The sequence below is a fragment of the Schistocerca nitens genome, chromosome 3 (genome assembly GCF_023898315.1).
Source record: "Schistocerca nitens isolate TAMUIC-IGC-003100 chromosome 3, iqSchNite1.1, whole genome shotgun sequence".
Taxonomy (NCBI): domain Eukaryota; kingdom Metazoa; phylum Arthropoda; class Insecta; order Orthoptera; family Acrididae; genus Schistocerca; species Schistocerca nitens.
The window spans coordinates 851,561,479-851,582,195 of record NC_064616.1 but is presented as its reverse complement, the minus strand read 5'-3'; the positions used below and the strand labels follow the sequence as shown (position 1 = coordinate 851,582,195).

The following is a 20,717-nucleotide window of genomic DNA, read 5'->3' as shown; positions in this document are numbered from 1 at the left end:
TTATTATTATTATTATTATTATTTCCTTCATTTTGCCTTAAACCAGTCTTTGTCATCATATACAGCAGTGTGAGTAGTACATTACCTTCATTATTCCTCTTCAGTCCCTTCGACTTGCTCTAGTGAATGTTGCCAGTGACCCTTTTTTTTTTTTTTTTTTTTTTTTTTTTTTTTTTTTTTTTTTTTTTTTTTGCCCCCACAGTATTTGACAATGTTTTGACAAGTTGTACATTTCTGTATTTCTGTGGATATCCTGCATGACTGCATTAATTTAGATTTGGTTTATTTAGTAGTTTTCTTTTTTTTTTTGTTGGGACTGAGCTTGGTCGCTTGCTCTATTTGTAGAGGAATGCTGGATCCGGAGCAGCTGATGGTGTCATATCGGAGCAGCCTCATTCTTCAAAGAAACAGGTGCGGGACATGTAATACTCTTTTTAATTTGTTTGTTTCCACAGATGGACCACAACATACTCTTTAGGTAAATATAGTACTTATCATTCAATAATGTTGCTTTCATGTTGCAAAATATTTTGCTATTAGTTGTAAAAAAAAGGTTTGGATGTTGCAAACTGCAATTTAATTCATTCTTTTTTCCACCCAAGAGCAGGATACCAGTTTTAACATTTATTCTTAAAAACATGAATATCTGTTTCAATAAAATTATTGTTTTTTACTTGGAAGGTTTTAAAGTTTTGTATGTTATACTGTGAGATGATTAACCTTTAAGAAGAAATACCCTGCCATAGTTTGACAGCAAAAGAAATGTTGTTCTCTTGTATTCTGTTCTCTTGTATCGAATGTAGTGGCTGAATTTCATGTATGTTTGACTCTCAGATCTGTCAGATGTGCAGGATAACAGCTCTTTTGAGTCTTAGCATGAAACGTGAAATTTAAAACCATTTTTTAGAACGTGTATACTACAAAAAATTTACTGCATGTTCTAGAAAACTTTTGTTTTTGTTGCTGTTCATACATAATATATTCACTGAAGTCAGCAGCGTCATGGAACTCAAATTATAGTGATGTCAAACACATTAATACAAAGTTACTCTTCAGTAGTGATACATAAGTAATGCTCTAGTAGGGTGCACGATTTTGACCATCAAATGTTCCTGTAACTGGTAAATGTCGGGTGAGCAGTGCTTACTTGTGATTGAAAATTGCAGAAGCTGTTGTGCAATTTTGATAAACTCTTGGCTGGCCATGTTACAACAGTTGGTGGTGTTGGTGGTGGTGGCCAGTCTGGAAACTGGTTTGATGCAGTCCTCCACACTAGTCTATGCTATGCAAGCCTCATCATCTCTAAATAACCACTTCAACCTCCATCCATTTCACCTTACTTACTGTATTTGTCTCTTCGTTTTCCCTGTAAAACTTTTGCTGCCCCCCCCCCCCCCCCACCCGCAGTCTTCAACTAAATTGGTGGTTTCTTGATGTCTCAGAATGTCCCGTGTCACCTGATCCCTTATTTTAATCAAGTTATGCCACAAATTTCTTTCCTCCCCAATTCAATTCAATACTCCCTCATTAGTCACACGATCTACGCATCTAATCTTCAGCATTCTTTTGTAGCACTACATTTCAAAAATGTCTGTTCTCTTCTTATCTGAAATGCTTATTGTCCATGTTTCACTTCTGTTAACACTATGTTACAGCAAAGTAACTTCGGAAAAGACTTCCTGTCACTTAAATTTATATTCTGTGTTAAGAAATTTATCTTCTTCTTAACTGCTTTTCTTGTCATGTCTACATTTTATGTCATTTCTCCTTTGGCGATCATCAGTTATTTTGCTGCTCAAATAGACAAACTCTTGTAGTGTGTCATTTCATAATCAAATTCCCTTAGTATCACCTGATTTAACTCGGCTACATGCATTGCCCTTGTTTTGCTTTTTTGGATGTTGTTCTTACTTCTTCTTGATTTTTCTGTCAATTCCTTTGCTGTCTGAGAGAATTACAGTGTCATTGGCAAATCTCAAAAGTTTTTATTTTTTCTTCTACAGCCCTTTCTCACTCCCTTCTCAACCACTGCTTCCCTTTCATGACCCTCCACTGTTATAACTGTCATCTGGTTTCTGTACAAGTTGTCTATAAACTTTTGCTCCCTGTATTCTATCCATGCTACTTACAGAATTTCGAAGACTGTAGTCCAGTTTATATTGTCAAAAGCTTTCTGTAAGTTTGTAAATATTATAAACATAGGTATGCCTTTCCTTAACCTATCTTCTAAAATAAGTCTTGCTGTCAGTATTGCCTCACATGTTCCTACGTGTCTACAGAGCACAGACTGATCTCACTCGAGGTCAGCTTCTACCAGTCCTCCCACCCTCCTGTAAATAATTCATGTCAGTATTTTGCAACCATGATTTCTTAAACTGATAGTACAGTAATATTCCCACCTGTCAGCACCTGCTTTCTTTGGAATTGGATTTATTATATTCTTCTCTAAGTCTGAGGGTATTTCGCCTGTCTCGTACATCTTGCACACATGGTGGAATAGTTTTGTCACAGCTGTCTCTCCCAAGGTTGTCAGTAGTTATGAGCAAATGTCATCTATTCCGGGAGCCTTGTCTCAACTTAAGTCTTTCAATACTATGTCAAATTGTCCTTAGAGTATCATATCTCCCATCTCATCTCCATCTGTGGGGGTATCATGGAAAGTAATGTCTCAGAACTTTTTATGTGAAAACTGACAAAGCTTTTTAAATAAAACAAATTTTATTAACTTTCTTTATCTTAATTCTTCATGTCTGCATATTTATTTCTCAATGTAAGCACCTCGCAACAAACACATTTCACCTAATGAGAGACTATTTTGTTGGGACTGTCATGTAGAAAGTTTGATTTTATTCACGGAACACAATGTCACCTCTTCTTACACCACTACATCACTATCAAAGTGATGTCCTCAAAGGTATTCTTTAAGTTTTGGAAAAAGATGAAAATCAGATGGGGCTAAGTTGAGACAATATGAAGGATGATTGAAGTTAGTGAGCCCAAATTGTTGGATTGTTGCAGATGCTGCAGCAACTGTATGTGGACTGGCATTGTCATGCGCCATGTGTTAACAAATTCTTTGAGGAGCCCTCTTAGTGCCAGATGGTTGCAACTTGCATCAGCAAAGGGGCAAAGTCGACAGAGTGATATGCATGACATGTAATATCTCGACTGATACTGAGAACATAATAAAAAATTCGGAGGCATTACTTTTCAGTATGCCTTTCTACTTCCTCTTCCCTTTCTATAACATTGCCTTGAAGTTCATTCCCTTGTATAGCTCTTCTACATTTTCCTTCCAGATTTCCCTTCTTCGCTTAGTACTGGTTTTCCATCTGAGCTCTTCATATTCATACAGCTACTCCCCTTTTCTCCAAAAGTCTCTTCAGTTTTCCAATAGGTTGTATTTATCTTTCCCTTCATATATGTGTTTCTATAGCCTTGGATTTATCCTGTAGCCATTCTTGCTGGGCCATTTTGCACTTTCTGTCAGTCTTGTTTTGTAGATGTGTCTCTTCCCTTTTGCCTGCATCATTTGCTGCATTTTTATATTTTCTCCTTTAATCAGTTAAATTCATTATTTCCTGTGATATCCAAGGATATCTGCTAGCCCATATCCTCGTTCCTATGTGATCCTCTATTGCCTTTCCTCTGTAATTTCTCAAAGCTTCCCATTCATCTGCTACTGTATCCATATCCCCCGTTTCAGTCAGTCATTGCCTAATGCCCATTCTGAAATTCTCGGCAGCCTGTGGTTCTTTTAACTTATCCAGGTCCCCTCTCCTTAATTTCCTACCCTTTTGCAGTTTCATCAGTTTCATTCTATAATTGATAAGCAGTAAATTATGGTCAGAGTTTACAGCTGCCACTGGAAATGTCTTAAAGTTTAAAATTTGATTCCAGAATTTCTGCCTTACCATTACATATTCAGTCTAAAACCTTCCAGTGTCTCCAGGTCTGTTCCACACATACAGTGCTGCCACCAAACTACACTAATTCACACGATATCTTAATTTCAACCTATCCATTTTCCTTTAAGTTCTCTAATTAATCCCATTAAGGGATCTAGCATTCCACACCCCGACCTTTAGAATAACAGTCTCGTTCTTCATGACGACGACACCCTCCCGAATAGTCACTGCATAGAGATCTGAATGAGGAAACTAGTTTCCCCTTACTTTGTCATTCGCAGTACCAGCACAGCAAGGCCTTGTTGGCTGATGTTACATGGGTAGATCAGTCCCTGCAACTAGTGAAAAGGCTGCTGCCCCTCTTCAGGAACCCCCTGTCATCTTTCCTCACCATTGATACCCCATAAATGTGCCTCCACATAAGGTACAGCTGTCCGTATCGTTGAGGCATGCAAGCAACCTTTGCAGGGTCCATGGTTGACAGGAGGCACTTATTATTTGAGAATGATAATGCCTCCATTTATAAAGAAAATCCCGTAACATAATGAACTGATAAATAAAATAGGAGGAAATTAAACTATTCTGTTCCCAGTGAAATGTGTGATAGTGCTGATGGGGCACTGAGTGTACTCAAAATCAGTTAAGGTAGTGGTTTGCTACATTTCAGGATGAGTGAAAGAAAATTCCTGCAGCATCTACTGCAGTGCGATGATGATGATGATGATGATGATGATAGTAACATGTTTACTGCAAAGTAGAGAGGGTAGAGAGACCAAATAATTGCAAAGTTTGGGCCCATGCCATAACATAACCACATTAGCAGCTTCTTACAAATATGTGACAGTTCATTCTAATATATCTCCCTAACAAAACTTGCTATATTTTTAACAAGATTTGTGGCTATGGTGTGTTGCTAACAAAACAGGCTAGTAAGTGGAGACATTGCCAATTTGAATATTAAATATTTTGCTGTCCTCTCTTCCCCTGTCTCCCTCATGGGAGCTACGAAAGGATGCCTGCAAAGAAGTTATAGCTGCTGTAGCTGTAGAGGGTAGATAGTGAGCTTGAGGTAAAGAATTACGTTTATACTTTGTTTCAGCACTTCAGTGTCACCATAACATATAAGGGCATACCACTCTGTCTGGGCCTAGGAGGAGCGGGGATGAATGCTTGCTGCATCCATAGCATTTGTTAAACTACATGTGCTGTCTTTGTAGTATCAGAGGGGAACACCTCGAACAACTTGTAGTTAGTGAAACCTGTAATCAGTCAGTGATGCCAGTCCTCTATAGCTGTAAGCACTGTACATGTTTGATGGTGCTGGTGAACCATTTAGTGTTGTGGGAATCTTGGCTTAACTGCCAGGACGGTACAACTATTTTCACTAAAATTTGAGCTGCTTGTTGATGTGGTGTACAGTGGTCAGTGTGTAACATCCTTTGGAAGGCAGCCTCTAACTCTTAAGTTGTATTTGGTTTGAGCAAGTATGATGGGCTACACCCGAGTTGACTTGCATTTGCCTTTTTTGTCTCTGGGAACAGAACGATCCGTAGTTAATAAACTATCACTACCAACATGATGAGTCTCTTGTTGGGGAACAGAAACGCCTTCTCAACAGCTCACAAAGTGTGACAGCTTCAAAATTTCAGTCGTCTTTGTAATTTTGTTTTCATTAGCAAGAGAAAGTGTAGCGATACTGACCTGTTCTTTGTAGCCTCTTGTCATCTGTAGTTCCTCTTCTTGGTCACCTCTCCACTGAAAGTTTAAATTGATGTGGAATGGTGTCTGTTTCAAAATGTACACACCACCAACAGTTTGGTTGAAATTAACTTGCACACTGCATTCCTGTTGGATTTTGAAAGTTAAAGACAGTGACTGATACAGTTGTTATGAATATTATTTAGCGCAAGTTTACAGGCCAGTACCCACTGTAACAGTGGTGAAGTTTTCAATTGTGCACAAACTAAACAATTCACTTTTGCATTAAATAGTCAAAGTTCACAATCATCACAGTCCTCTTTCAATTCATCAGGTATAATTAGTCTTCTGTGGTTCATTTAAATGAGTCTTATCACACGAAATATTGAGTCCAACAATAATTGGTTTCGATGACAATAACACTCTACACTCCTGACAATCACAACACGGTACAGAAAGAATGTTCATTAATTTAAGTTGCAAAGACCACTTGAAACTAACTATTATGTAGTGATGGTGTTAAGATACCTCAGTGCAGATGCACAGTAGTATCTGAACCGTTGCGAGAATACAGGTAAGCTGCAAGCAAGTAGATTAATGGGCATTGCTCTGTAGCGTGCGACATGTGGAATTTGGGTCGGATAGGAGACATGCTGTGGTGGTTAGGGAGACTGCTCATGAAAAGTACAACCAAAATGTGTGCCACACCTCTGGCATTTTTAGGATGATGTGAAACTTTACTGTAGGCTTGAGCCTATTTGATTTTCATTGGAATGCGCCACGTGCCATAATGGGGACACCGCGCAATGTTTTTAAAGCTTTTCCAAAGGGTGTTTACCTGCTGCAAAATTATATGGTCAGTATCCCATGTACCCATCACTACCAAATATCAGCCAGTCCAAAGATGCCTAAATAATGATTAAATGCATCATTGGGAAATAATTAAAAAAATTAACTCTGCAACCAAGACTGCTTGTTCCTTCATATCATAAGAATGTAATTGGTAAAAAGTTTAGTTTAATAAACACTGGGTTCATATTTGAGATTTTTAGGTACTGTGCACATGTTATATAAATGACAGTATTGAAGATATTGCAAAATTTGTGGTGGTGGTGATTATTATTATTATTATTATTTTGGGGAAAGGAAAACATAATGGATGGAAAGAATCTACCTGCTTTGTTACAAGAGGAAGTATTGTTTGAAAAGTTTTCCCCACTTTATGTAAACAAAGGCTTGCAGTACGTTGTAGTAACTGTGAAAAATTTGTGCAGCAGTTAGGAAAATCAGACGCTTCTGGTGGAAAGTTATTCCTCACCAAAGACAACAGTAATGTTAAGCTGAATGTCTTGGAGAATCCCTGACAGTATCAGAACCACACTTAGTTGTTATAAAGATTTTGTATCTTGCAGGGATTTAATGATGACATGCAAGAACTTAAATAAAACAGAAAAGCTGAAGGAGCAATTGGCATGAAAAATATCATTAAAAGAGTGAATTCTTATTGATCTAATTAGACAGAGTTGCAATGCCAGGATACATTCACATCATTTGTTGTTTTATGTACCAGTGCTCTAGATACACGACCTTACACTGTGAGGTAGGTTGTTCCAGCTCCAGCAGCATTAGAACAGCCTACTCTAAGATTGGTTGGCTCATTTGGGGGAGGGGACCAAACAGCGAGATCATTGGCCCATCGGATGGGGGAAGGGTGCGGACGGAAGTCAGCTGTGCCCTTTCAGAGGAACCATCCCAGCAATTGTGTGAAAGGATTTAGGGAAGTCAGGTAAAACCTAAATCAGGTTGGCCGGATGCGGGTTTGAACTGCTGTCGTCACGGATGCGAGTCCAGTGCGCTAACCACTGCGCCACCTCGCGCAGTACTCTAAGGGATATGAAAACTGTGGGAAATACAGATAACCAGAACAGGAGCATGGAGTCCAGTGCACAACACCTCAATTCTGTGAGAACTGTTGAGACAGTCATCCAGTTTGGAATAAAGACTGTGCAACTTTCTAACTTTTATATATATAAAAGAAGCTATATATGGCTGAGAGATTGCCATCATTTATCAGTGACCACAACTACATTTCAGAAAAAAAGGTTACTGTACACAGACTTCAGCAGCTGAAGCTGTTTGAATTTATATTAATTAATTAATTAATTAATTAATTAATTAATTACTTAATTTGAAACCCTCTGATCATGAGTATCTGGTCCTGTTGTCAAATTGAATGATGACTCAAGCACAGATGTCTTTAGCATGGAAGTATGCGTGAGAGAACCAACAAGCTTCTACTACTACCAAAACTATTGCACTATCTTGACTTTAATGGGAAGATGGCATGATGAAAAATAAAGTAAACCCTCACTGATAACATTACTTCCATTTTACAATAATATGTGAGTGTGTTTGGGCTATATGTGGAGGAATTCATAAGTCATTCTTCACCATTACTCTCACATTCTCCTTGGTTAATGACCTTTGTTAAAGTACCCATTTCTGCATGTGGGGAAGTTTTACAAAGGGAAGCTGCAGTAATGGATGTTTAACAGAGAAAACTGAATGCTGTACAACCAACTGGCTATTTTTGAAGACCACATCATCATTAGTGATTGGGCTGATTAAATTAAAAGCATGATCCTCCGCGTTGCTGACACATTATCTCACAAAGTCCTCAGGCCAACATCAAAGCCAGTGATGATCACTTCCATTCTGCAGTAAGGTATGGCATGCAGTGTTAAGAAATCGTAGTAGCCTTTAGAGTCGTGAGGTCAAAGTAGTGAGCAATCAATGAGAAGATGAAAAGAGGGTCAACTGTTCTGCCTTATTTAAATGGTGACCCCTAAAATGTCACCTTAGGAATAGTGTAAGCCCCATGACACATATTGTTGACTGATCTCCAATTGGAGAGAGAAAGTGGTGAAGATTTCAGTAAATGCTGCTCCAGGATGACATGTAATTGTATATTCCATTACTATGAAGTCCTTTGATTTGGTATGCATAGTCTAAATGTTAATTAGTTTCACGACAGCATTAAACTAAGTAGGTGCACAGGTTATGTGGCCTAATATCAAAACCATAAATGCAATTTTATTGCAGTCACAGATAGAATTGGGAATACAATTGTGTTACATACTTGCATACATCCTGCAATGCATTTTATTGTTATAATTTTGATGTAGGTAGGTACTGTACTGTTATAGCAAGTCCATAGGCCCGTTGGCAATAATGCAGGTCATAAAACTGCGTAAAAAAGGAATGTCACCTGGAGAATAGTTTATATAGTTCCAGATAAATTATAGAGTGTAATTATGTTAATGCAAGTATAACACAGTGACGGCCATGTAAGAGTTATCTCACATGCGACAATCTGGCTGATATCTCAAACTGTGATTTAATTGTTACATACCAAATTCTACATAAAGCTAGGGAAAGAAAACCTCGTAGCAAATATTTGTGATTTACAGGTCATGGTCATCAGAGACAGGTGTAGTAAACTGTTAAACAGAATATTTATTTTCATATTGGGAATGAAGTAACTTGAAAGTACATACAAACCATATGTTATTAGACATAACATATGCATTGTATTAAAAGTGGTAAAAATGAAGTTCCTGTTATTGCTAATAGATTTTGAAGCATTATTCTATACAAGGAGCTTGCTTTGCTTCACAAAATGGATGATTGTTGCATAATTCATGACTGTTTTTGCATTGAGTGCATGTGTAGCATGGCTTTGTTGACAGACATGGCCTCTAAATAACAAAAGATGCCTGCTGTTCTAGTAATTTTTTTTCTTCCCCTCCCTTCTATATGGGTAGCATCTTAACCCCTACCACAGCCTGAATTTTTCTCTAAAATCTAGAGACCTAATAGTTTCAAGTTGCTTGTCTGTACAATAGATGTGTGTTGTGTAGATACATTTTCATAATATTAGGTCTACAACTTTGCTTCCACCACTTTTCTCGAAGTTTGAGGCTTTATTGTGAAAAACTTGCACACACACACACACACACACACACACACACACACAAGATTAAAAGTACTGACCATCGCTGGCCGCTACTTTCTCTTACCTTTCAGGCAGCATACAAATGTTGTGGCAAAAGAACTAGGCATCTTACGAGATCCAGGAATTGATCAAATTTTGCGGTTTTTCATATGACCAAAAGTGCTTGTCAGCCACGCCGTGTGCCATTGATCGGAAAAGGTTTTAGTCAGAGGGAGAAATGTGAGGAGAATATGGTGGGTGGGGTAGGACTTTCCATTTCAACTTTTCCAAGTATATTTTGGCAGGTTTTGTGGCGTTGGGTTAAGCATTGTCATTTCCAAAATCACCGTTTCATTTCTATCACTGTATTGCGGGCTTTTTCTTTCACTGCTTGGCTCAAAAGCATCAAATCGCTGTTCTTGAAGTGTTGAAACAATTCTCCACTCTTTCTTCCACTAGTAGGTTATGCAATATTTTATAAGCCTCAGCCACAGATTCCTCCATGCTTAAGCAGAAAATTAAAACTTCCCATAAAACACAAGAATTAGGCTCATAAGTTGATGTATTCGATTAAGAATGACTTTATGACACAACCACAAATAGACTAACATTCTGATGGCATTATGTTTACAAATGCCTAAGCTTATTGTATGACACTTATGACCTATCAACTGCACCACCACTTGCAACTACTGGCACCTATTGCAAAATGGCAGAAGCAAAAGTTGTAGACCTAATACAGGAGCAAACTTTTCACACTTTGTTGTTGTTCCTCACAAGCATGGTACTGTTTGATCATACTGCTTAGTGTCTGGCATGCCATTAGTGTACAGAGGTGTGAAAATTATTGGACTCGAACAAAATTTTTAGAATTATTGCTTTCCTTCACTCTAAAGCAGTAATTCATTAGACATTATACACTTTTTACTTCCTAAAATGAGTGTAACATATTTGAATTTCATTAGCTTGACAAATTTATTACTTCCGTTTATGAAACAGGATTGATTTGAGGAATTCAGTTGTTTATCATGTGATCCTCTGTACATTTTAGTAACTTATGAAAATTTCTTACATAAAAAATGTAATCAGCATTAGTTTTAAGAGTGATGTACTCTTAAAGAACAACATAAATATAGTTATATCAGAATTTTGTTTAGATATTAACTTTGTAGTTTTGTTTCATGTTAGATTTTTTGAAGTTGTGAACAGAAAAAGTGGTTAGTCAAATGGAAAACTTGCAGTTTCAAAAATAGTTTTGCAAGAAAATAGTATTCAAAGAGAGAATAACCAAAAGGCTACAAATTTCATAAAAATTACTAAACATTAAACAATAGGCATCACTGATAACCTCACTGTTGAGCACATGTAAGCTCGAAGTAATAGGCATGACTATCATTCCGCTCAGTAGGAAAGATGTAGATGAAAGAGTAAATTGAGTCTACGAATTCAGTGCAAACTTGTCTAAATTACCAAAGCAATAGGAGAATCACTAGGCGATAATTAAAGGATCACCTGGAAGGGTACGGACTATCTATTTGTACCTCCACTGTTTGAAGAAAACTCATTAATTGTTAAAAAAGAAAACCCAATTAATGCAGTTCAGTGGCTAGGAAAAGTCTGGATTTGACTAATAATGTTAAAAATCATTTTGAGGTTGGTTTGAAACAAGATAAAGGAATCTATTTTAGACCTTCTTAAAGTTCTGTAATCTTTTCCCCTAAGGAAAATGCGCGTTTCCTCCAGGAGACACCATTAGAGAAAAGTGAATTCTAGCATCCATTCAGACAACCATCTAAAACCTGAAACTTAACTTTTTTTATGTTATTGCAAGTTTGCTTTTCGGATGAGTTCATATATTGCATGTGTTAAGGTGAACAGTTTTCTTTGTTGTGTGCGACTCAAATTGTGAAGCACCCAACTTCTATTATGGAGTGGGCCCCAGTTCTGTAATTGACACACACATTTTCTCTATTGTTAAAGATTCAATGAATGAACACCAATATAAAAAAAAGGTCCTGGAAGAAACTTCTGCCTCAGTTGTAGTGTTGATGGTGACTGTTTTCATACCCTGTGGATCACCATATAATCAAGTCACCAGGCACAATGGACCTTATTTACAAAGGATCCAAATTTTATGAACTTTTAGTATTACCTGGCAAAACGAACTGGTTATCTGCCCAGGGTGGCAGCACCATTACGTTTATGCCTGTGAAGCAGGGAAAGGAAACAGGAAAAGTGTACACTTGCATACCGTCAAAAGTGGTATGCTGTCACATCCTATACGTCTTTACGTGTCGCTGAATGGAAGTGACCATGTTGAAAAAGAACAGCAACTGAACATACAGTATATCTCACAGCAGGAGGCTTTACTGGCAGTATCTGATCAACTACTTTCCACAGCAGTGTCTGTTGATTTTTTTTGTCTGCCGTTTCACTTGTGGATGATAATGCTGTCTCTTTGTTAGACTCTGTTCCAACCATTTTTATTGTATTTTCAGTTTGCTCGTCCGTCGAAGTATCTCTTGACACACACATTTTTCCTGTGAGACACAGTCTTTCTCAAGTCTTCCAATACCACAACAGTAAAAGCTAATATTAAAACTACGAAGGTAACCTGACCACAAGGTGTAGTGGTTAGCACTTTTGGCCAGTGTCGCCTAGGTTCAATGTTTGGTTCCCAATGACCACTTAAAATTTTTTATGTTGGGTAGGTTGGGAACGGGGTCCATTCAGGCTTGAGAGGGCAACTGAAAAACTACCTGAATATAAAAGCAGCAAAATTGACACTCAAGTCACCAAAATAGTTTTATATTGAAAGGCTTGCAGCAGGCAAGGTGTCGCACGGCATTTATTTATTAGCAGCAGAAATATCACCTGTTATTTTTCTGGGTTAGAGAGTGAGATATTTGACACAAACTATGGGTCTTATGCTTTGCATGGGTCCATACCAATTGTGTAGGATTTAGGTCTAGATGATGTGGTGGTAGCAGGTAGGGAACCATCTTTTTGCAAGATTTTGTCAGTGAAATAGAGGAGAAGGTAGGTGGTCCTTAAAGAATGCCAACAGTTCAACTTTCCTTGTCTCTTTTTAGTCTTTATCTGTCCATTTCTACATGATAGTCCAAAGTCGTTTCTGGTATAGGCCTACTCGTACAGAAGTGGCCACGAAAGAAAACTTTGCATTCACAATGATTAAATGTTGCTGGGGATACTTGGTTGACAATACTTGTTGGACACTGTCATTTTGCAACATTTATTCACAGTATGTGAGGAATCGTAAACTGCAAAATTTTGCGACATTTTAACTTTTTTCTGTAATTTTTTCCGTGCATCGTGTGAGAAGAAAAAACTAAAATCTTTCATGTAGAGTGCAAAATTTTCTACACTCTGCACTGGACAAACTGACTTTTACACCATGTACTTACCAAGAGATGCAGCTCTGAAGGAATGGCAAGATTCTCAGATTATGAAAAAAAATTACAAAACGGACAGGTTTTTGCATTATAATGTTAATGTTCAACTTTTTTAAAAAGGGTAATGTAGGTCTCTCTAATGATCAACTCTTGACATCAAGAAACTCCCATCCCTACAGTCAGCAGGATCCTTATTTCTCGTAAGGCTGCACAAAAGTGGCAAAAAATGCAGGTCTTTCATGGTAGGTGCTTGTAACTGTGAAAATTTAAAAACACCAAGAACACACCACAGTCCCATCCGAATACAATGTCATTTCCTACCACCTAAATATATATTTAAAAAATAAAAATGGCTGAGAACAAAAAATATATAACAGAACACAGATTCGGGCAAATAAGTTAATTCCTCGACCACTTCGATCCCTGTGACAAGTCAGATTGGGGAATCAGCTTCTTCTTCCTCCTTGACTGTAATGTCGTAAGTTAGTTTTTCCTGTCATCGTAATCAGTAAGGGGTCTGGAGCTGCATTTTTCGTTGTTATAGGGATCACCCTATCCTCTTGTTCGCGTGCAGCCTCAGAATCGAAACTATTACCCAGCCATGGCTGTACCTGTAGGCAGATACAAAAAGGAAGGTACTGTGTGGTGTCTGAAGTGGACAGCAGTCCACAGGTTTAAAGAACTGTTGGTGTCAAAGATCATTCAGTGTTACACTGTTAATGTTGCTATTGTACAGTGTCGCAAGAAACCTTTGTCCTGCTTCAGAAATTTGTTGTACTGTTGCGCCTGCCTGTTCAGAGAGCTTTTGTTATAAATGGTGCTGAATTTCTTCTTCCAATGTGCTAAGGGGATTGCAGTAGTGTCACTCCCACTTACTGTGTGAAGAGAAACAAAATCATGTGGAAAGAAATTGCTTGATGTTAATGAGTTGGAAATGCTGGAGGACTTATCCATCCCATTGTAACAGGTGTGTGGTTTTTTTTAAGGCTAATGCTGTCAGCAATACCAGATTGTGTGTCTTCACCTTGTACAAAAACATATCATTGTTAGCAGTGGTTGATGCAGTGGCTTTATTATCATAAATAATTGGGAAATAAATGGGATGGGAAAGTGGTAGGAAGGAAATAATGACTTCCAGTCACAGAAGGCATTGCAGCGATGCAGCGACAGGAGTTTGAAAATTTGTGCCAGACTGGGACTCGAACACAAATGATCTGCTTCTCTAGAACAGTTCCCTTAACCTCATCGGCCACCCACACACATCTTCTGTCAAACCAAAATTCCCAACTTCCAGCTCACCGCACCACATTGCAAGTCATTATTTCCTTCCTGCCTCTTTCCCCATGCCATTTCCTTCCCATTCCTTTCACCTCAATTATTATTCATGTATATGTCCCAGCAGCTTCATCGAGAGTGGTGTCTGTTCTATTGGACATATCTGACAGAATAGACACCCCCCCCCCCCCCCCCCAGGGGTTCACAACTCTTTTGTGGATACGTGCGTAGCGAGCACGGGACCCCGAGCTAATGTGGCCCTCCTTCTTTTCCGGGCTGCGTACCTTCCTTTTCCGCATCCTTCCCTATCCCCCATCTTCGCCCCCCCTCCCCTCACCTCTGGCTCTTTCCTTCCCACTCTCCCCCTCTGGGAGTATGGTTTGTGCCTACGTCTGGAGACGGACGCTCAAAACTGTAACAAATTCTTTGCTTTCTCCACTTGCAAGTCTTAGTCCTTCATCTGTCCTTCTCTTTTCCTTACCTCTTCTCTTTGCCCTTTTCTCCGCTGCGGCGTTTGAGACCCCTCTTCTTTTCTTTCCTTTCCCTTTCTCTCTTTTCCTCCCTGTGCGTGTCTGAAGGCCGACCCACGCATTTCCAAGCGTAGCCGGTGACGGGGTAACGTGTAATTCCCCGCCTCGGGGAGACAGGTAGGACATTTACGTACCCCCTGGTAACAGCCAGGCCCAGGGAGGGGTGATTACCCGAGCTGATACCTTCCGAAAGTGCCGATTGGTCCTCCCGTCCGTTTGTCGGGAGGTGTGACCTGAGGTGTGAACAATCACCTAAGGCGGGAGTGCCCTCAGAGAGGGCCCCCACAAGGGAGGAGCGCGCCATCGGAGACGCCGGTAATCGTGGGGGATTCTTCTGCAATGGTTTCCTCACCTTCCACTATGTCTGCTCACAAGCGTAAGTTTACTGAGTCTCAGCCACAGACAGTTCTTCCATTGTTGCCACAGTTCCTTGTTGTTTCTCGGTCTGACGAAGGTCACGACTTCTCCACGGTCAACCCTGTCATTATTCAGAAAGGTGTCGACGCAATTGCAGGTCCTGTAAAGTCTTGTTCCAGATTACGGAATGGCACCTTGTTGTTAGAAACAGTCAGTGCCCTCCAAGCACAAAAATTGCTGCGTGCTTCACTGCTCCACACCTTCCCTGTCCGGGTTGAAGCGCACCGCACTTTAAATTCCTCGCGTGGAGTTGTTTATACACGCCCCCTCGATGGATTGTCTGACGAAGAAATTCAGCACTACCTGTCTGACCAGGGCCTAACGGCTGTTCATAGAGTTATGAAAAGGGTTGACATGAACATCTGCCAACCCGAGCTGTCTTCTTGACATTTGACAAAGTTCAACTCCCATTGAAAATCAAAGCAGGCTATGAGATAATTTCCGTTCGCCCTTACGTTCCGAACCCTACGCGTTGCTATCGGTGTCAGCGGTTCAATCACACTAGCCAGTCCTGTTCCAATCCGGCCAAATGTGTTACGTATGGCAAGGATGCCCATGAGGGTGCTTGTCCACCTCCATCCCCTTGCTGCATCTACTGTATGGGTGACCACACTGCTTCCTCTCGAGATTGCCCCATTTTTAAAGACGAAAAGCTCATCCAGGAAATCAGAGTGAAGGAAAAGGTGTCGACCTTTGCTGCTCGAAAATTATTCGCCAGTCGACAGCCCACCGTGCCTCAGACAGGAAAATACAGCACTGTCCTTGCTTCCCCTCGGCCAACAAAGGAGGCGGCCACGCAGACTTGCGACCTCACCTTCAGTACCACGGTCGTCAGATCGGCCAGCGCAAAGATCGCCCGTTCAACCTCACCACTTTCGCCTGCCCACTCTATGGCTCACCCTTCATCAGGTTCTGATAAATCTCGAGCCCAAAAGTCAGACACCAAGACTTCGAAAAAAGAGCATACTCGTGAAGATTTTTTACGTACCCCAACTTCACAACCATCGGTTCCTCCTTCATCTAAACATCATATTTCCAAGAAGGCTAATAAGAAACCCAGTTCATCTCCTTCTCCGCCAAGGCGTGTCCCATCTACAGCACCACCTGGCGGAAATCGCCCTCAGCCGTCTTCTGTGTCGCCGAGGCGCACTGCTGGCAGCCGATCAACCGGCCGATCGCTGGTGGCAGGAGCTGCTCCTGAACAACCTATGGATCAGGATCTTCTGCCTTCGGCTGAATGCCATTCCATGCTGTCGGTCGCAAGCTCTGAGCAGTCGTTGAGTTGACGGCAACCTTGGTCACATTCCTCCATTTTCTGTTCACCCTATGTCCATTATCCACTGGAATATCCGCGGCATTCAAGCCAATCGGGATGAATTGTCGATCCTCTTACGATCCTACTCGCCGGTCATCTTCTGTCTTCAGGAAACAAAGCTGTGTCCCCATGACCGCTTTGTTCTCCCACATTTTCAGTCCGTCCAATTTGATCTCCCCTCTGTTGAAGGCACTCCAGCCCATGGAGGACTCATGATTCTTCTCCATGATACTCTCCATTATCACCCAATCCACTTAAACACTTCCTTCCAAGCTGTCGCCGTCCGTCTTTCCCTTTCTGGATACACGTTCTCTCTTTGTACTGTATACATGCCATCGTCCACACCAATGGCATGAGCTGATCTCCTTCATCTTCTTGGTCAGCTTCCACCCCCCTATTTGCTAGTTGGGGACTTCAATGCCCACCACCCGCTTTGGGGATCTCCACATCCTTGTCCACATGGCTCACTATTGCTAGACGTCTTCCACCAAGCGGATCTAGTTTGCCTCAACACTGGGGTCCCTACGTTTTTGTCTGCCTCCACGACAAATTTATCTCATTTGGACCTTTCGGTCGGTCTGTTCCGCTAGCTCGGCGCTTCGAATGGTTCGCCCTTGATGATACACACTTGAGTGACCACTTTCCATGTGTCCTTAGACTGCAGCCTCAACTGCCATATATGCGCCCGCGACGCTGGAAGTTTGCCCAAGCCGATTGGACACTTTTTTCGTCTCTAGCGACATTCGATGACCATCACTTTCCTAGCGTCGACGATGAGGTCACACATATTACAGACATTATTCTTACAGCTGCGGAACGTTCAATACCACGCACCTCCGAATTGCCCCGGCGCCCCCCAGTTCCTTGGTGGAACGAGGCATGCCGTGACGCAATATGTGAGTGGCGACGTGCTCTTCGCGTTTTCCGCCACCATCCTACTTTGGCCAACTGTATCCTCTATAAGCAGTTCCATGCGCGATGCCGTCGCGTCATCCACAATAGCAAGAAGGCAAGCTGGAAATTCTTTACTAGCTCATTTAACAACTTCACTCCCTCCTCGGAAGTTTGGAGTCGGATTCGACGGTTATCTGGCGCGCCTAGTTTCTCCCCGGTCTCTGGGCTCACGGTCCCGCGTGATACGTTAGTGGACCCCGTCGCAATTTCTAACTCCTTGGGTAAACACTTTGCTGAGATTTCGAGCTCTTAAAATTACCCGCCAGCGTTTCTCCCGAAGAAACGTGCAGCGGAAGTGCAACCTCTTGCTTTCTTCTCTCAAAATCGCGAAAGCTATAATACTGTTTTCTTCATGCGGGAACTCCAACATGCACTCTATTCTTCTCGCTCCTCCGCCCCAGGACCAGATGGTATTCACATCCAAATGTTGCTGCATTTATCAACCCATAGTCTGTGTTACCTCCTTCGCATTTATAATCGAATTTGGACCGATAGTACTTTTCCCAGATGCTGGCGGGAAGCTATCGTCATTCCTGTTCCGAAACCTGGAAAGGACAAACATCTCCCCTCTAGCTATCGCCCCATTTCTCTCACGAGGAGTGTATGTAAGGTTTTGGAGCGTATGGTGAATTGCCGTTTAGCTTGGTGGCTGGAGCCCCGCAGTCTTTTAACACCTGCCCAATGCGGTTTCCGAAAGCATCGTTCTGCAGTTGACCATCTTGTTTCTCTCTCCACTTATATCATGAACAATTTTCTCCGGAAACTCCAAACAGTAGCAATATTTTTTGATCTGGAGAGAGCATACGATACCTGTTGGAGGACAGGCATCCTCCGCACACTGTTCTCTTGGGGCTTTCGAGGTCGGCTGCCCCTTTTTCTTCACGAATTTATGGCAGAGTGCACATTTAGAGTGCGGGTGAACACTACTCTCTCCCGTACTTTCTCCCAAGAAAACGGGGTACCCCAGGGCTCCGTGCTAAGTGTTGTACTGTTTGCCATTGCCATAAATCCAATTATGGATTGTCTCCTTCCTGATGTCTCGGGCTCCCTCTTTGTGGACGATTTTGCGATCTACTACAGCTCTCAACGGACCAGCCTTCTTGAACGACGTCTTCAAGGATGTCTCAATCACCTCTACTCTTGGAGCATCGAAACCGGCTTCCGTTTTTCTCCCAGTAAGACCGTTTGTGTTAATTTTTGGCGACGTAAGGAGTTTCTTCCACCCTCCTTACATCTAGGACCTGTCAACCTTCCGTTTTCGGACGTCGCTAAATTCTTGGGTCTTATGTTTGACAGAAAACTGTGCTGGTCCTCCCACGTTTCCTATCTTTCGGCTCGCTGTCTGCGATCCCTCAACACCCTCCGTGTCCTGAATGGTACCTCCTGGGGAGCGGACCGAATGGTTCTTCTCCGCCTCTATCACGCCTTAGTGCGCTCGAAATTGGACTATGGAAGCATAGTTTACTCCTCTGCTCGGCCGTCTATTCTTCGTCGTCTCGACTCAATCCACCACCGTGGATTACGTTTAGTGTCTGGCGCTTTTTACACCAGCCCTCTGGAAAGCCTTTATGCTGAGACTGCTGAACCTCCGCTGTCCAATCGGCGAGCAGTCCCTCTGAGTCGTTATGCTAGCCATCTGTCTTCCATGCCTGCTAATCCAGCCCATGACATTTTTTTCGACACCTCCTTTGATGTAGGGTATGCAGACCACCCCTCCTCCCTCTTACCACCGGGAGTCCGCTTCCGTCAACTGCTCCATTCTATTTCCTTTCGCTTTCCTAAAACCTTCTTGACAACTTGGGGTACAGCACCGCCTTGGCTCCGTCCCTGGATCTGCCTGCTCTGTGACCTTTGTCAATTTCCCAAGGATGGTACCCCTTCACTTGTTTATCATCTGGCATTTGCTGCTCTATGTGCACAAATGAAGGAAGCCACATTTATTTACACTAATGGCTCGAAAACATGGTTAGGTGTAGGAAGTGCCTATTGTTGGCGACACCCCAAATCAATTTCGGCTTCCCGACCAGTGTTCGGTTTATATTGCGGAGCTTTACGCTGTTTTCCAGGCTGTCCACTACATCCACCACCATCCGTGGATACAGTATGTTATCTGCTCAGATTCTCTCAGCTCTCTCCTCAGTCTCCAAGCTCTTTACCCTGTCCACCCTCTGGTCCACCGGATTCAGGACTGTCTGCGCTTGCTCCACCTGGGGGGGCATCTCGGTAGCGTTCCTCTGGCTCCCGGGACACGTTGGTATCTGTGGAAATGAGGCGGATGATATAGCGGCCAAGGCTGCAGTCTCTCTTCTTCGGCCAGCTATTCAATCGATTCCCTTCACCGATCTATGGAGCGTTTTATGTCGTCGAGTTGTTCTTTTATGGCACGCACCTTGGTCGACACTTCCCCATAATAAATTGTGGGACGTGAAAGCTCTTCCTTGTGCTTGGACCTCTTCCTCCCGAACGCATCGTCGGGAGGAGGTAATTTTAACTAGACTTCGGATAGGGCACTATCTTTTTAGCCATCGACATCTTTTAAGCGGCGATCATCCCCCACTCTGTCCCCACTGCTCTCAGCTGTGGACGGTTATACACCTTTTAATTGAGTGCCCCTATTTTACTCCGTTACGCGCCCGTCTACAGCTGTCTCCTGATATATTGTCAATTTTAGCAGATGACACGCGCTCGGCCGATCGCGTTCTTGAGTTTATTAGTGCCAGTGAAATGACGTCAGACATTTGAAGCTTTTTTTGGGGACAACCAACCCCTTTCTGTAGTGGATTTTTAAGCCTTCCTTCTGCTTTTAGTTTCTCCAAGTTTTTGAGTTTTGTTCCCATTTCTGCTGGTTTCCATTTTCGGTTTTTACTGTTTCCTAAGTCACGGACCGGGCGCTAATGACCATAGCAGTTTTGTGCCCTAAAACCAAAACAACCAGAATAGACACCACTCATATCTAAAGTGTTCATTATCATTGAATTGGTATCTTCTATGGCCTTTGCAACCATTTCAGTCATCACCATTGAAATGAAGTCCTTTTGTTGTTCTTGCTGTTGTTGTTGTTGTTGTTTGATAAAAAAATTATGACATTGTAATGGCTGTTGTTGCAGAAAAGGCTAATTTTGTAGATCAGTGTAGTGAAGCCTGTTACTTCAATGATCAGGTAATGGATGTCACTAGACCATCATCAAAAACTACGGTGGCATTATATCCAAA

The 20,717-nt window shown here is 41.7% G+C and overlaps 1 protein-coding gene across 11 annotated transcripts in view; it reads left to right on the top strand.

The window, feature by feature from the left end:
• The window catches only part of LOC126248879 (dnaJ homolog subfamily C member 5), a 91,259-nt gene that overhangs the window by 49,751 nt on the left and 20,791 nt on the right, over nucleotides 1-20,717 (top strand). For 10 of the 11 annotated variants that reach the window (XR_007545552.1, XR_007545551.1, XM_049950328.1 and 7 more), the window contains exon 6: nucleotides 346-411. The exons of the other annotated variant lie outside the window; for it this stretch is intronic. Coding sequence is in view for 8 of the 10 variants with exons in the window: in XM_049950328.1 (XP_049806285.1) it covers nucleotides 346-411 (66 nt within the window). In the remaining 2 variants the exon portion in view is untranslated. The remainder of the gene's footprint in view (nucleotides 1-345; nucleotides 412-20,717) is intronic. 11 annotated transcript variants of the gene reach the window in all.